Source organism: Emys orbicularis, chromosome 1 (assembly GCF_028017835.1).
Source record: "Emys orbicularis isolate rEmyOrb1 chromosome 1, rEmyOrb1.hap1, whole genome shotgun sequence".
NCBI lineage: Eukaryota > Metazoa > Chordata > Testudines > Emydidae > Emys > Emys orbicularis.
Genome location: NC_088683.1, coordinates 12202469 through 12219887, shown reverse-complemented (window position 1 = coordinate 12219887; position 17419 = coordinate 12202469). Strand labels below are relative to the sequence as shown.

The following is a 17419-nucleotide window of genomic DNA, read 5'->3' as shown; positions in this document are numbered from 1 at the left end:
AAAGACAGAGTGACTTGATTTAAACCAAAATCATTTATATAATTATAATGATTTAAATTAGCAAGCAGTAAGCTTGATTTTAAATAATTTAATATAATCATGTTTTGCACCTGTATCTTTATTTTCGTAAAGAAAGGTTGATTCTCATTGGTTGGTAACCATTAATACATATTGATTTGCAACTAAATTTGATCCTTTTTGCTAACCAAAAGGATATACTATATGCACATTTTATTTAAGCAGTTATTGCTTAACATAAATGTATTCAGTTTCTTAATTTTTACTTTTTAGAAAATGGCGAATGATGCATTTGTTAATTATTGGTTGATTTTTTTTTTTTAAATTCATGACCAAAAAAAGTATTTTTAAATTGTTCTGTTAGTTAAATAAAGCTACCTTAAATGCGCTGGATACATAAGAAAGAGTCAAAACATGTTTTGCTTTTAAAACTAATTGGTTAAGTAGAGGAAGTATATCTGTAGTTAGTGAATTGAACTGGTTGTTTCTGGCCACCATGACCTTCAAGATTTTAGAACTAGTAGATCTCATCCCCTTACCTCATTTTTATTTGTAGAGTGGAAGAGGAGAACAAGCTTTCTTGCTTCAACTCACAATCGGTGTCTCAACTTAGAATGAACTAGTCATTGAATTGAATAAACTGAAATAAAGAAAATATTCTCTCTGCAATTGCAGAAGAGGCTAGCGCACTTCAGCAAACTCTGGTTCCAGGTGCTTATCCAGTAACTTCAATCAGTTCAGTAGTCTAACTTTCTTTAAAACTTTGGCAGCAAATGTGATGCTTGAAATACTTTTATTTAATTAATTTTAATAAGTCATAGTAAGTTTAGGCCTTAACATATGTTGTCACAATTTCCAATACATTTATTTAAAAAAAATAAAATGTATTTAATTTAAATAAAATACAATGTAAAGAAACAGATTTTTTTTTTTAATTTTAAACCAGTTTTATCCACACTGATCAAAGGAGATATTCTAAGCCAAGACTGAAGAAACTCCTTAGCATAGCACAATTAGGTTGGCATTGAGGTTCAGCCCGTTGAAAAATGTAGATATAAAACTTCATCTGTTTGAAAAAAAATTGCTGTCATTCTTTTTAAACTGAGAACTATGTTGGCTGATGTGTCATCACTGCCCTCTACTGGGTGGAATGTCAGACCTGTTCAAGTGTGAGTGGCCTATAGAAGAAGGAAACCTTATTGTCGCTGATGTGTCATCACTGCCCTCTACTGGGTGGAATGTCAGACCTGTTCAAGTGTGAGTGGCCTATAGAAGAAGGAAACCTTATTGTCGCTGATGTGTCATCACTGCCCTCTACTGGGTGGAATGTCAGACCTGTTCAAGTGTGAGTGGCCTATAGAAGAAGGAAACCTTATTGCTACTATTGCAGTGAAGTCTCTGTTTAGCTTCTAAAAAGACCCGTGCTTTCTGAAGCAGGTTATCCCAAGTTCTGTCCTCCCAAGATCCACAATGAACAAGGTAGATAACAATTGCTAAGTGCTTTTGGTACAGAAGAGTCACAGCAGCTTCTTTTGTGACTTGTAAACATGCTGTCTGTTTGAGAGTGGCTGCTTCGATCAATATTACAAACCATAGAACTGGAGGGGTCTTTCAGTTAATGACATGGGGGGAAACTAATTCTTCAAGCAACCTAATGAAAAGTCTGTGTAACTGAGAGAATCAATCTCCAAAGCAAGATTGTCCAGTCTGTCCATTCATTTGTCTTTGGGTCAGACCAACTTGAAGTCTTAGGTTTATTCCCTTTTGGTCGGTGGGTGCCGGAATACCATACTTTTAAGACATTTGCAGCCCTTATATTCATTCCTAAGGGAATATTTTGGATGAAAATGTGCTATTGGTTTTTTAAAGGCGGTTAGATCAGGTTTTGGACATTGTGTCTTGATTGTAGGTAGTGTCTGTTAGAACTCAAAATTTCTATCTCTGAATCTGCTGTTTGGGCAAGTGACTTCACTTCCTCATGCCTCAGTTTATCTCTGTGTGAAATGGATACACCACGCTTATTTGCCTAATGTTTTAGTACAGAGTACCTTATGAACAACAACTTATACAGCTTTGAGATACTTGGTTGTTTTAGCAAAGGGATCAAAGTCGCTAGCTTTGATTTCCCTGAGCACCTTAGAATGCTGCTTCTGTACCCAGACTTCTAGCAGGAGGGGGCTGAGCTGTCATAGAATTCATGTGCTTTAAGCAGCTATCACTGAACAATTTGCATGTGTGACTTTTGCTCCCATAAAAGAGTAGGGAGTGTGTTTAGTAACTGAGCTCAAAGTAAATGAAAACAGTGCTTGCTTTGAGTGTGTCTTATAATCACATACAAGTTGCTTATCTCCTTCCATTTTACAGGTTTGAAGAAAAGGCCCAAACTGATCCACTCAGTGCACTGAAATACTTACAGAATGACTTGTATGTAACTGTGGATCATTCTGACCCTGAGGAGACAAAAGAGGTAAGGGTGAAAACTACTTCCTTTTTTTTTTTTTTTAGTTAAAAAAAAAAAAAAATAGAATGTAAAGGTGCATACTGTGGAACTTTTAGAGTTCTTAGGTTTTCTTAGACCTTGTCTACACACATGTATTTCTTTAACTATACTAGAATAGTTAGAGGTACAACTCCCTAATGTGGTTGCAGTTATACTGATATGAAAGTGCTTATACCAGTATAGCTTATTCCCCTTAGGCCTGGGCTACACTAGCGGGGGGGTTCGAACTAAGATACACAACTTCAGCTACGCTATTAGTTCAACTTACCTGGCTGTCCTCACGTCGGCGAGTCGACTGCCGTGGCTCCCTCGTCGACTCCGCTTACTCCTGCCAAGGTGGAGTACGGGCGTCGATTCGCGGATCGATTTATCGCGTCCAGACGAGACGCGATAAATTGATCCCCGATACATCGAACACTACCAGCCAATCCGGTGGGTAGTATAGACGTACTCTTATATATGGGAATAGCTACACCAGTGTAAGGCACCTTTATGCCAGTATAACTGCATCTAAGCTAGGGGATGTACCAGTATAACTATTTCTATTTTTTAAAAACTCCACACCCCATACCAAAATAGCTATCAGTAAAAAACTGCATGCAGCGGGGACCTTAGATTTAATTCTAATGGGCTGTCTTGTGTTTGGGGGTTTTAATGAAATATAAACTCTGTAGCAAATGGCACAGGCTTATAGTTAGTTGGTTGGTTGTGCTATGGAAAGTGCATTATATTGCACCCAATAAAAGGAAATGCTGCTATTATGTTATATTAAGAAGATGTAAAAGGATTCTCTGATATCAGACATCTCCCCTGAAGGTGATGTTCTCAGGATATGTTTTCATTTGGGTTGTACATATTTAAATGTCTCTGAAGGAAAAAATTGAGCTCTTCTCCAGAAGATATATTTCTCACTCTGGATTTTTTTTATGTATGTTGATCACTAAGGCTTTTATATGGCCTTATCGCATTTTTCAGTGCACATATTTGGTTTTTCCAGGAGTAAGTTTGTTCCCAAAGCACAAATGAAGCAATAAGTTCCCAAGAGCTGATAGGAATTTCAGACAGCCTCTCTCCATTACATATGTCACTTTACAAAAGAGTTTAATGAAGTCTAGTAGCAGCCCTAGATAACTTACTGAACTTATGAAGTTTAGGATAAGCTTTTGGGTTTTGCTTCTATGTGCAGTTATGTATAGTACTTCGGACCTTCAAAATGCTGTACAAACATGTAACCCTTATCACGCTGTCTCAGTTGCCCCATTTTAACTGGTTAGGGTGTTCCTTACTTTCCTTACATTGGTGCAAATGAGAAGTAGCTCCACTGAAGTCAGTGGATAGTTACAGCTGTAAAGCTGGTATGAGACAAGAATTGGGCTCAGTAACTAAATGTCTTGCCCTAGTTCATGTGTCAAGTCAGTATCAAAGCTGTGATAAGAACTTGGGGAGTCTCTGATCAAAGCCCCTTAGCGTGCTGGCTAGATCATGTAATCTAAGCAAATAGAAATTGTCTAAGTAGAGCCTCTAAAAGCTTTGTTTTTGTGGGGCTGTTACTGAAGGCCATATGCAATATGGTGCTGGGGTTATAGGGTGACAGGACTTTGGAAAATAATTTGCTTGTCTCAGGATCCTGGAAATTGTTGTTTAATTACTTTATCATAGATTGCAATTCATTTTCAGTAACATAATTGACATGCTAAGGTTGTTGCCAAATTTAATAGATAACATATCCATACAACATGTCTGAATTATGAGTTTCACACTGAAATTGACTCATATTAGCTACCTTCACATCTTTTCTCTTGTTTGGGACAGGAATAGGAAGAAAAATAACAGGAAATTCTTACTATTTTTCAACCTGAAAAGTATTTGAATTAAATTTCATATAGTGCATAGAGGATCCCAAAATATTTCACAATACTTTCACAAAGTCTCTGCAAGATACTCGCACAGTAAACTGCACGCTATTCAATTTATCTACCTTGCAAGCATGAAATGTTTGAGTTGACCATGTTACCGTGTGAACCTGTGATTCCAGGGAAGGGTTTCAATACTGATGTGCAGGGCCCTAAGCCGCTCTCTGGCTTTTCAGGATAATAGTTGTAATTTCACTACACCTCGTTTCTTTGCAGGCCTAATGCTTGAATTTTTTGACCTCTTTCCTCTTGCTTCTCTTTGCCAGATCAATATTTACTGTTTAGCAGAGTTAGAGCAGCTGCTGAAAACCTTCTGCAACTTCTTCCTTTACAATCTTTTCTGTTCCAATAGCTTCAACTCTCATCGACTTGTTGTATCAGAACAGAGCTGCCAGTCAGATGGCTTTATGCCCACGCTGCCCTGATACTGACTGGGTATATTTCCATGACGTCAATTTCCCTTCCAGTTATCTCATTGAGTTGGCTTCTGGCACTGGCACTACATCTCCAAATGGCTCCTGTGTGGTGTTCTCAGCACTGATGCCATATTTTGCATCAAAATTGAAGCAGAAGTTTCATTGTTTCCCAGCACAGATGCCTGCATAATCCCTGGCACCACCTATAACAAATGTGGTCTATTTCATAGCAAGGGCAGTATATCTTGTTGACGCTGTGTGTGCTGAATATAGCTCAGCATTGTAGGACTGCTAAGTTTGATTCTCTTCAGAGCTCCTCTTACGGCTGTCTTTCCTCTCTCCTTTACCTTCCCCCATCTCTGCTCTGTCTCCAACCAACTCGCATTCACTCTGCAAAGCAGCAAGCTGATTGGATTTGTCCCTGATATAGTGTAGTGTGATTGTTTGTGGTGTTCAGTGTCAGTTGGTGTTCACGTTGTGAACCACAAATTTCAGAGGTTTGTAAGCATTGCTGTAAAAGATTGCACCAAGGTAAAATTCTGCATAAAAGGATCCTTTCATTTTTTAAACTTCATTTCATATCTTTTCAGCTGTTTTGAGTTGAGTGCCAAAGAAAACAGACAATTTGTTCTTGAGAAACTTGCTCTGGCTTTGGTAACTAATTTTGTTTAATGTAGTGTGAATGAGAGCCAGCATGGCACCTCCAGAATTTCAGCATTTGTTATGACTTTATCCGGTTAAGCGAATTATATTTTTTATTTTCTCTTATTTTTTAAATTCTGGAATGTAGCTGAGAACCTCTTGGCCTCATTTAGCACATGAATGCTCATTACGTTGCCCCCACGGGCCATGTATAGATCCTGGCTGTGCTGTCGCTCACCAACACAACAGATTTGTAATGTGGTTCTGACTTGCGCAGATTAGTGGTGATCCCACTTGAAGTCATGTTGGATCCCTCCAGGCAGTTCATCAGCTTCTCAGATAGAAATGGGTCTCTATCTTACTGGCCTGGAGACCTGACAGTTGTGGTGTGCTCGTAGGTGAGGTGACTAGCACGTCTCCAGGGCAAATAGAAAGCTATTGATTACTGCACCAGTGTGTGGTGTGGCTTCCTGGCAGATGAGATGAAAGGCATACTAGATACTGAAATTTGCTAATACTGGTTTAAAAAAAAAAAGTGCAAATATATTTTTCCTATTCCATATAAACAACACAGCTGTCCCCAAATTCATGCATCTGAAAAGGAGTGATTCAGACCTAAGGATGATAAAATTAGAAGCTAAATATAAGCTCCCAGTCTGGTGCTGCTGTGACAGGAAAAAATCCAGTGCTATTAATTCATGTAAACCTTAGCAGGTCACCTACTACGCTCCAGAGGCAGTAGTTTCTTGAGCTTTAATGTAACTATACCTGGAATGTTACTGTTCAGGAGGATATAAACAAACCTAGAGAAAACACAGAACATAAGTAAGGAATGGAGAGTAAAATAATTCTGTAGGGCAAGCTTGAGAGTGGAACTTACCTAACACTGGAAAGTGAACTTGAGTGGGGACACATGATCACTCTATAAATAGGTTCAAGGTAACTGTATAAATGAAAAGAATCAGTCACACTCAGAAGATGTAGAAGGAGCAATGCATTGTAACTAAAGAAGGAAATGTTTTATGCTAGGCTGTAGGCGGTGCTATGTATAGGCAGGACTGGGTAGATCTGCTTATAATTATTTCCCGACACTTCCCATTATAAGACCATTTTTTCAATTGTGAGTAACTTTGCCAAACTGTAACCATTTGAGCTGAAATTTTCCATGCCAGTTGTCTGCCTCAGTTTGAAATTTTTGGGAAAACTCCAGCTGAAACAGGTCAGCCATTTCTGAGAACAAGGCTAGGGAAAAGTGTGTTTTGCCCATGTTGGGGGGAAAAAATAAATACTGGTGACCTTTTCTTTGAAGAGCTCCAGCTCCCCTATGCTTTGGAACAAGAACTTGAATTTGGCCTGGGTAACAGGGAGGTGGTGATCTTGTGTCAGGGATGTGCCTTTTGAAATCTCTACAAAAATCTGCCCAAATTTTGCTAAGTTATAGACCTTTTGAAAAATTGCAGTTTGCACATGCTCAGTAGAGACCTCTGAGACGGTAGCTGCTAAAATCTGAGTCCATCCACACTGAGTTTGCTTGCGCCTCTCCTAGCTCCTAAGTATGACTGGACTGCACATGTGCCATCCCCACAGAGCAACTGAGCATGCTCCCTTCAGCCCGGAGCTGCAGGGGTAAAGCTGGTCTCCTCCAGCTTGGGAAGAGGTCCCTGCAAATATTTGTAAAGCCACTTTATTGTTCCCCTTCAGATCCCTCTTTAAACTCCCTTTTCCTGATGCCGTCAAAAAATTTGACAGTGGTTAGGCTGCTGGTGGGCTAAGACCACAGCCTTTGATACTGACCAATATTGTCTCATTGTTTCCTTATATTCCTCTGTCTGTATTTGTCTGTTTTACTCTTGTCTTATACTTAGATTGTAAGTTCTCGTTGTTCGATTTGTGCAGAACCTAGCACAAGCAGGTCCTGGTCCGTGACTGGGGCTCGTAGGCCCATGGATAATACAAATAATAAATAAGCACCTTGCTGAATCAGGGCCAGAATCACTCTTTCATACATTGCCATTTGCAGTGGCAATGAAGCTCATCTTTAGCACTGCAAGCGCACTAAGCTTAATGATTGATTTAGTTCTGTTTTATGTATGTGCGTACCTCACCCTTCCTTTGGAATCTGCACATCTGAGTACCAGAGGGATGCAGGCGAACAGGAGGAAGGTCAACAGAAATGATAAAGGGCCTTAAGGGACTGATTAAAACTTTATGGAAACATTAATTACTCAATTTGTTTGTATAGCTCTGCTAATTGGCGACTAGTGGTATGGTGAAGGGGGGGTTGCTATTCATAGCTGCCTCCCGATAGCTGAAGGGTGCAGACATGAAGGATGGCTATTACTACGTTGAAGTTATTCTTGTTGCATTCTCGCTCTTGAGTCTCATGCTCCCAGCCTGAGAATCTTTTAATGAAAAACCCAAAACTTATGGGACTGAATGGATGGGGGTTGGCACTGGGATATGGATGATCAGGCCCAGGTTAGTAGTGACCAGAAGTTACTAACCATTTAAAGGTTGCGTGGCCTATGAACAAAAGTTGGTGGTTGTAGTCACGTTCCTTCTGCACATCACAAACATCTATCTCATTCAGTGCTAATTGGCACCCTTAGTTGTCTCAGCTGGGCAACCAAGGATTGAATGGGCATGGAGACCGTATCACACTCATAACTCGTATCTAGAAGGGGCCATTCCAAGACAGAAATGATCTGGAGGGGTAGTTCAGGAGGCGCTTGCATTACCTTTATGATGTGTGTCTTCTTTGGATAAGTAGGACTTTTATCTCTAGGGCTCTGAATGTTGCCTTTCATGACATTTATGCTAAATTTTAAACACTGAATTCACTTAAAGCCGAAGGGAAAAGGAGGAATGGACACATGTAAAATCTATATTTATAGTTTTAAAAAAATGCAGTCGCAAAATCCTGTATGGCTCTGCCTGCCTCTGTTATGACAACCACGGTACCATACATCTGAATGAACATTGTGCTAGGTAAACACAGCACAGGCCACCTTTAATGCAATTTGCTGTTTTAAGAAGCTTTTGTTTGCCTTATGTAGACATCTGGATAATTTGTTTGGCCCTTGTTTTTTTCCCACAGTTTCAGCTTCTTGCTTCAGCACTGTTCAAGTCTGGTTCAGATTTCACCACTCTGGGTGAGTATTATAATGAACCAGAGATGAATTATGCTAAGACCACAAAGTGTAGCCAGGTTTATTACTGTGATAAGACTTCTGCTATTGCTATTGAGGTGAAACAGGTGTAGGCCACAAACGTGTTAGCACATTCAGACTGTAAAAGGGTTAAGTGCCTTTATGCCCTGTTACAGCTTTTGGTCCCAGGATATTAGAGAGACAAGATGGGTGAAATAGTTTCTTTTATTGGACCAACTTTTGTTTGAAAGAGAGAGACAAGCTTTCAAGCTTACCCAGAGTTCTTCTTCAGATAATAAAAGAGCAATAAAAGAGATTACCTCGCCCACCTTTTCTCCGAAAAGTGCCTTTAAATATTTGAGAAGGAACATTTCTATTCAATAGTGTTTATTGCCTCAAGCCCATTTTTAAAACAGCAGTCATCAGTGGTCTCAAATTCAGGTCTCAGTGGATCATTTTGCAGCTCTTGTTACACCATATGCTGCGCCATTACCCAAATAAGCAGAAGCCTTGGTCAAAAGAAAGGAACTTGTGTCGTGTCATTTTGGAATCCAGCAGCATGGTTACAGATTTCTGTTTGGTGTGAAAACACAGTGCAGTTCCTAGAGCAATTTAGTTGTTTGTTCTTTGCAAAACTGGCTCTTTGGACAGAATGTCAAGAATAATAAAGATGACAATGTTGTAAACTTACAAAAACAAGAACTCCCAAAACATAATTGGTTTCCCCTGACATCCAATAACAAGATATTTTTCATGGTTATTTGAATGATAATTTGGAGATTGACCTATGAGAAGGCCAGAGGCATTACTTGGCTTTCGTTTTTCTAACTCTGTGCTGCCTAGCAGTTCCTGGTTTCATACTGTGTAAGCACTGATCATTTTGGTGTTAGCCGAATTGGCAATTTGCACCTCAAGAATTAATAGGGTAGGGAAAAAAAAGACTGCAGTTTGTCCAAATGGATGAGGAGGTTGTGCTGATCTTGTTTAAGCATTATCAACAGATACTACATTTTTCTAAGATGAGTTTTTAAATAAAAACTCCTTGACACCAGAGGTTGAGAGTTTCCAATTTTTTTGTTCTAATGTAACAAGGCGAATTAGCCTTTATCACAGTGGTGCCAAGGAATCATCTACTGTAACACTCTCACTGTGTATGAGCCACAGAGTTAGATTTCCCATAAAGAGCACGTATATGGTTTTAAAGAAACTGAATACTTAAATTGTATTTTAGTAGATTATTTTCCCCTTTGATTTAAAAAAAATGGTAACTTTAGAAAGCATCTAAATTGTCTTTATTTCTTAATTGGATAACATGGTATTCCAATATTTTGCAGTACATGATTAAGGTAATACACGAAGGTATTTTTCTTTTTAGTCCTGTTAAGATTAATATCTACATTGTAACAATGTGGATATGTTGCACCTTTCTTTGTGTGTCCTGTATCTTTTTAAAGGAAAATTCCCCTTGTTTCAGTCAATGTGACAAGTCTGGATTCATGTACGTAATAATTAATTATGATTGAAAAGTGACCCCTTTGGGATACCAGTGGTGTGAATTGTAGAAATTAGAGAGGAAGTTCCAGTACATATAAATAGGGCCCTACCAAATTCATGGTCCATATTGGTCAATTTCACAGTCATAAGATTTAAAAAATGGTAAATTTCATGATTTCAGCTATTTAAGTTTGAAATTTCATGGTGTTGTAATTATAGGGGATCCTGACCCAAAAAGGAGAGGGAGGGGTGGGTGTGTGTGTGTGTGTGTGTGTGTGTGTTGGGGGGGGGGGGAGTTGCAAGGTTATCGTGGGGGGGTTGCAGTACTGCTACCCTTACTTCTGCGCTGCTGCTGGTGGTGGCGGTGCTGCCTTCAGAGCTGGGCAGCTGGAGAACAGTGGCTGCTGGCTGGGAGCCTAGCTCTGAAGGCAGAGCCACCGCCAGCAGCAGTGCAGAAGTAAGGATGGCATCGTATGGTATTGCCACCCTTATTTCTGCACTGTTGCTTGCAGAGCTGTGCCCTCAGTCAGTGACCGCTGCTCTCTGGCCGCCCAACTCTGAAGGCAGCACAGAAGTAAGGGTGGCAACACAGCAACCCCCCTAAAATAACCTTGTGACACCCCCCCTCCCGTAACTCTCATTTGGGTTAGGAACCCCAATTTGAGAAATGCTGGTCTCCCCCATGAAATCTGTATAGCATAGGGTAAAAGCACACAAAAACCCAGATTTCATGGTGGGGAGACCAGATTTCACGGTCTGTGACGTGTTTTTCATGGCCATGAATTTGATAGGGCCCTACATATAAATCCATTGCCCTTGAGTGATGTTGGCTTGAATGTGAGACAGACCAACTCCAGGCTGGTTTAGAGTATGTATAATGGATAGACTCGTGGCAGTGGATAGCAGGGCTGAATAAACAGCCTGGACTGTTAATGCTGATGTGTGACGCAAGGTTGGGAAAGACTTTTGGTCACAGCCAGTGCAGTGAGGTGTATTCAGAAAGGAGGATGAGGAGAGAATTGCACATATTCCGCATTCCTTTAAAATGTATATACTTGGCGTATTTCATTGCTTAATTTATTTCATGTTTTAAATTTGACTTATTTTTTCCTGTCTTTCTCACTCCCCCAGGATTTTCGGATGTTGACCATACCTATGCGCAAAGAACTCAGCTCTTTGATACGTTAGTAAATTTCTTTCCTGACAACATGACTCCTCCAAAAGGCAACCTGGTAGACCTCATCACACTGTGACAGAAAAATCACTGGACATGTGAAAGAAGAAAAAAGCATCCATTTTCAGTATTTTAATTTTTTTTTTACTGCATTGATTGACTGCTGTGTGCAGTATATAGTGACCCCTGGGTCTTTGAATAGGGCTTTATACTTGTATAATGAATACCTGAGGTTTTTCCCCTTGTTGAATTAGGCTAATAAAATGTAACTGACATAAAAATAAATATATATATATATATATATGTATATATATTTTCTGATTTTGACTTAAGAGTTAGCAAATGTAAGAAGAAGAAATCAATCATGCAGTCATCCTTTTTGCATTTAGGGGAAATGCTGAGATATTTCAGTCTCCTTGAAACTGAAGATGGTTTTACTTTGTTTTTTTTTGTTTTTTTGTTTTTTTTAAATGCCTCTTGCTTGATTGTAACTAGTCATGACATTTGCTTTGCCCTACTGGCTTTATTCACAGCAGTTGTGTAGCTTGGCAGCAGGACACTGCTGTACATTAAGGTAATGTGTGTCTTTATTGACTTGAGTCCTGTAATTGTAATGTGCAGTGTGAAGGAGGATATCTCAAATTTGCCACCCTCTTATAGTCTGAGAAACTGACTAAGACTAGCGTGTAATTGGATTTGCTATAGAGTGTGAACATAAATATTTAGCTGGTGCTACTGTAAATGCCTGGCTTCCATTCTCTGAAGCCTTCTACTTAAAGCTGGCAGTCAAGTTTGAACCTCAGAGAAACCTTTGAAAATAGAGTGCAGGAGGTGCTGGTACAAGCATTTCTTCAGGGATGGTTTTATGTCTATGCCTCTCCTGTGCTGTTTTCATGACAAACTTTGCAAGTCCTTGTAGAGTTCTACAGAATTGGGTCTTCCATATCCCCCAGGCACACGCTGCACCTCTACAGCACTTCAGTCTGGATGCAGTTTTCCAAAGCAGCACGTCTGGGTTTACGTACATGTTGGCTCTGTGCGTATATTTGTGTGTGAATGTGAAATTTAATGAGGATTGTTCTCAACAGCTTGTTTTTTGTCTTTGTCCTATGTAGCACAGCTCATTTAAGTGCATCTTAGAATTATTCTGTGCACAAAGGCCTCTCCCCTTGTTTAAAGGATGGATTTATTAAAATAAGCTGAATGCATATGTCCAGAAAGTGGACTTTATTTTCTCCCTTGCAGAAAACATTCTTTGTATGTAGGCCTAAGGGCTTGGAGCTGCACTGTGTCCGTAAAGTATAATGAAGGACACATGCACCTAGTGTTAGCATATACTTAAATTCAGTGCCAGAAAGCATGCAGTTCAAACTGGTTGATAAATTATATAAAGACTGTAGAGCTTCATGTCTAGAGGGCCAACAGCCCATAGGACATGAATCCTGAATTTCCTGTGTCTGAGTAACTTTTTTCTCTGAATTTACTGGAAGTATTGTGTCTGCAGGGATGATGGATTAGACTTTTTTTAAATGAAAAGAAATGACTGAAGAATATTTTTTTCATAGTTCTAGTATTCTTGTGCTTTCATTCAGTTAGTCCCTTTCTTCCTCACATTTTGTTTCCAGTTTCAGTACATTGGAAATCATGATGAAAAATTTGTAATAATGTTTAGCTTATTAAGTTATTAAACACCCAGAAATTAACAGTACATTAGAGGCTGGATTTGCTTTAAAAACTAAGTGATTAGACTTGACTTTTTTTTTTTTTTCCCCTTGAAAGGATTATAGATGTAGTTTTTTGTGTTTTGTTTTTTTAGTTAGTTACCGCTAACTTACTGTTTGGCAAGTAAGTTAATGTAGTTAACAGGTAGCAAATCAAAAAATCAATGTAATACACAGTTTAGCAAATACAATCTGGTTAAATGTTTCAAAGGAACAATGTCAAAAAAAAAAAAAAAATTTCTCCAGTAACATGAAAAAGTGCCATGCCATAGGTGTGTTTTTTGTTTTTGTTTTTTTTTACTGCACGTTGTAACCTTCTGGTTCTTTGCTAGGTAATGGCTAGGTTAATTTTGTTGCTTCCATTAGCATTGTGCCATAGCACTGCTGTTCTGTAACTAAACTAAATTTTTCAGTCCTCAAGTACTGAGATTTACAGTGCTGTGTGCTGTTTATCTTGGGACTATGATTATGCATTCTGTTCACAGAAACAAACTTGCTCACAACGTCAAGCGGGTGATTCTTGTTTTTTGGTGGTTTTTTTGTTTTTCCCCTCAAAAAATCTTTCTAAGCAGTTTACCCCAAAGCATTTACTCTTCTAATTTTCATTTTTCTAGCTGGTGGGGGTTTTTTTCCCCGTTACCTTTTAACTTTATTTTTATTTAAATAAAGTTGAACCAAAGTGAAGCAATTATATTAAAAGTAACCAAGAGTAGATTTAGTGGAGGGTCTAATAAAAACACCAAATGTTTTTGGGGTAGTAACCTCACTGAGAAGCATATCTTGCAAATCAAGCTGTGATTAAGTGACAACATATTCACTTCATTGAAGTAAAGTAAAGCATGATCTCCATGTGATCTGATAAGAGATTTGCAAACATAATTGGCTAGGGTGTGTGTATGTGTGATTTTGCTGAAAACTACTGGGAGTAAAATTCTCAATTTTAAAGTTTATCTCTGATATATACAGACAGACACATAACGGCAAATGTTCAGTTATGGGCTTAAGCCTGCTCTGTGCTAGGGGCAGGTGGGGAGGTTGTGGATGCCTCAAGTGCAGAAAGTTAAATTCGCTAGCTTAGTACTTCCTACACAATGACTGACAATCCTGTCTCTTACCCCAAGCTAATGGGAGTACTTCAGGAATATCAAATATTGACACACCTTTGCTGTGTACACAGACAAGTTTACCAATTCTCCCCACCACCACCACCAGTCAGTGTGCACTTCATTGCTTCCGGCTGGTGATTAACCAGCTGCCATTTCCACCGCTCCTGTCCTTTTTAAGAACTGCTTGATGTACAACCTGACACAGCAAATGCATTTGCAGCTGTATATTTGTGAAGCAATTGAGGCACCCTGTGGCCAGATAGGTTTATCCAAAGTGAGTATTTCCTATGGATTTGCTAAAGGGTATCCACTACTTCCCTGCCCTCTTTAAGGTTAGTAATCATAATTATATGATTGGTGCTTTGCCATAGTATACTCTGCATCTCTTGTATAGCTGATAAAAATAGATAGTATAAAAAAAGTGTTCAGTTTCCTGAGAATGTACAGAAATTCCTGTAATAGCCTGTTAAAGTACAGTTGTGATATTAGATTTTGGGGTTGTATTATGCATGGGCTTAAGCTGTGAGTGTCATTCCAGGAACTTATTAGCTCCAAGCATTATGGAAATACAAATGTCCAAACAGAAGAGATTCTCCACCTTGCTTGGAAAGATCATTTTAGAAGACATTTTGTTGTATAGTGCACTCACTGGATAACCGCATAAGTGTAAACACATGCTTTACTTGGTACCATCTCGGTACTTGATCCTGTTGATTACATAGAGCCTCAAAACACTTTAACACCAAGCCTGCTTCCTGGTGTGGAGCACATGAAAGAACATGTAGTATACATGATCTCTACTTTGTAAATTTACTACCACATATTATCCACATTGCAAGTGTAGGCCACTTCATTACATGGAAATGTAAATTGGGCATTCTAAAGTAAACATTGTCCCATTTGCTTAAGCGAGCACTTTCTACCAACTGAAGTCAGTAAAACAAAGACTATTTTAACATATAGCTGGTTTATTTGTAGCGATTTATAAGGCAAAAAACTTTGTACCAACAATTTGAAGAATCAGAAGCGATAATTTAAATGTCTGCTATTCCCAGTGCTTTCTAACTAGTAGAGACTTCGAGAGATACTGAGCCAATGTCTACTGATATTGGTCTTCAGAATGTTTGTCCTTGGGATGGTGTTCAGTAGGTAAGTTTTTGTTCACACGAAGCTTGTTTTATCGTAATGTTCCTGAGAAGCTGTGTATAAATCTTCCTCAGAAAACAAGGCCCTTTACCTACTGCAAATTGCCAAAACTGAATCCAATGTTGAATGTATAATCTTAGACATGGGTCATGAACTTGGGGGAGTGGAAACAATCTCTGTATCACCCCACTTGCCAGTGGGTCAGAAGGCAGAAATCCATAGATGTCCATGTTTGTTGTGTGTGTTAGGTAAATCTGTATCTTTTGGATTCTTTCAAAAATGGTATCTTCAGGTAAAAGCACCATTGTAAAACGTTTACACACATTTTGCATGAGGCATATAAATGCAAGGGACAAAAGGAAGATTTTGGGTTAATTTTTTTTTTTAAGAAATCAAATTGACCAACATTCCATTTGACTCTTATCTGTTGTGAGAGGTCTCAGTGGCAGCATTCCTACGGTGGTGAGACGTGAATGTGGTCTACACCTGTCTGCAGGGCGGTAATTATTTAAACTAGCTACATCCTGACGCTTGCTGAGAGAGTTTTGACATATAGTTGGTCATAATCCAAACCCTTTTTTCTTGCTGATCAGAGTGAAGGGTGGTCATTCCTTGTAATCAGAAGATATGCTTATTCTGCCCTTTGCTCCCATGCACAGTACCCCATATATGTAGTGTTTAGATGGAAACAGTAGAAATTTAAATAAATACTGATCTGTTAGGTTGCCTATGATTTTGTGTGTATGTGTAAATTGCAGGTTAACTTATGAGTAAGGCCACAGGTACTGTGTATAGAATTGTTTTCAAAACCACGTTGAAGCATTTGTTTTGAAAAATCGGTGGGTGCAGACACAGTTGCAAAGGGTTTGCAAACAGACCCTGGAGATCAGACTGTAGGTAGATCTGCCTTGATAATGTACTATAGAAAAGCCTCTGCACTGATTTCTTTCTTTGAGAATAGTTTTGACTATGACACAGAGATGGCATCCAATGTAGGCATTCTTTTCCCTGAGCATGGAGTTGCTTGAGGAAACCATCTTTCTTGCCAGAGACATCAGTAATGTGAAAACTGGTGAGCAGAGTGTAATTCATCTCTAAGTTTGCATAGCTCTGTTCCTAAGAATGAATAGCAGTAAAGAATCCATGATCTCTGGATGGGAGATATTGTCACATCTCTTATGTTCATTGCTCTTCCTTTCTTCTTCCCAGAAGCTAAAAAGATTTGTAATCCCGTGTGTAGAAATGTACTTTATAAAACAGGTTGCTGGAGGAAACAGACTTGGTATATTGAGAGTTTTCTTTTTTCACCTGTTTCTTCTAGGAACAAAAATCAGGAAGTCTTACATGGCTCATGAATGAATCCTATATCCAGTGTAGTAGGTTGCGTCTGACTTAACGTTTTTTCCTTCGATAGTTATTTCTCTTGTGAGATGGGGAGTATAAAATGAGTCATAAATTTGCTATAGCCTGCTATCGTTTGGGTTAGAGTACCACACAGATGATAAAGCATTACAAAACAGGCACCAGTGTAAACTCCACTCAGAGGTGATTAGAGACAAAGGCTATGTACACAGTACAACTTAAGCTGGTATAAGTTATGTCACTCAGGGATGTGAATAAGCCACCCCCCTGAGCAATGTAAGTTACATCAACCTAAGTGCTGGTGTGGACAGTGTCCTGTCAGTGGAAGAGCTTCTACCACCACTAACAGGGCCTGGAATAATTGATGGGAGAGCTTTCTCCCATCAGCAAAATTGTCACGAAATATACTGCACACCTGTGCTAGGTAATCTGCCCCTGGCCTTATCTTGATGACTGGGCAAGTAGAATTTTGCAGTGTTGAGAAATGCTATACCTTTTAGTGAGTTGGGAGAAGGTGTTGGCGAAGGAATTTAGACCAGGTGACTTGGTGTAAGGGAATAAACTGCTTGTGTAACCTGAGCAGATTACAGTAATTTAAAGGGACACAGTCAAAAAGCTTCTACATAAAACGAAACTGCTGTGTAATGAGAAATGTACAGATCCTCATATTAATACACTTTTGATGGAGTTCTAGCGCAAAGGTTTTTTAGTTGAATGCCTCCCCACTAGCCGAGCAAGGTGGGAAACAAATACCCATTGCATTGGTGCAGGAGCACCA

General features: G+C 39.1%; 1 protein-coding gene across 1 annotated transcript in view; it reads left to right on the top strand.

The window, feature by feature from the left end:
* Positions 1 to 11385, top strand: part of MKLN1 (muskelin 1) — a 189370-nt gene extending 177985 nt beyond the window's left edge. Inside the window, exons 16-18 of the mRNA XM_065416326.1 lie at positions 2383 to 2485; positions 8587 to 8641; positions 11264 to 11385. Coding sequence (XP_065272398.1) covers positions 2383 to 2485; positions 8587 to 8641; positions 11264 to 11385 — 280 coding nt within the window. The remainder of the gene's footprint in view (positions 1 to 2382; positions 2486 to 8586; positions 8642 to 11263) is intronic.
* The last annotated feature ends 6034 nt before the right edge of the window (positions 11386 to 17419 follow it).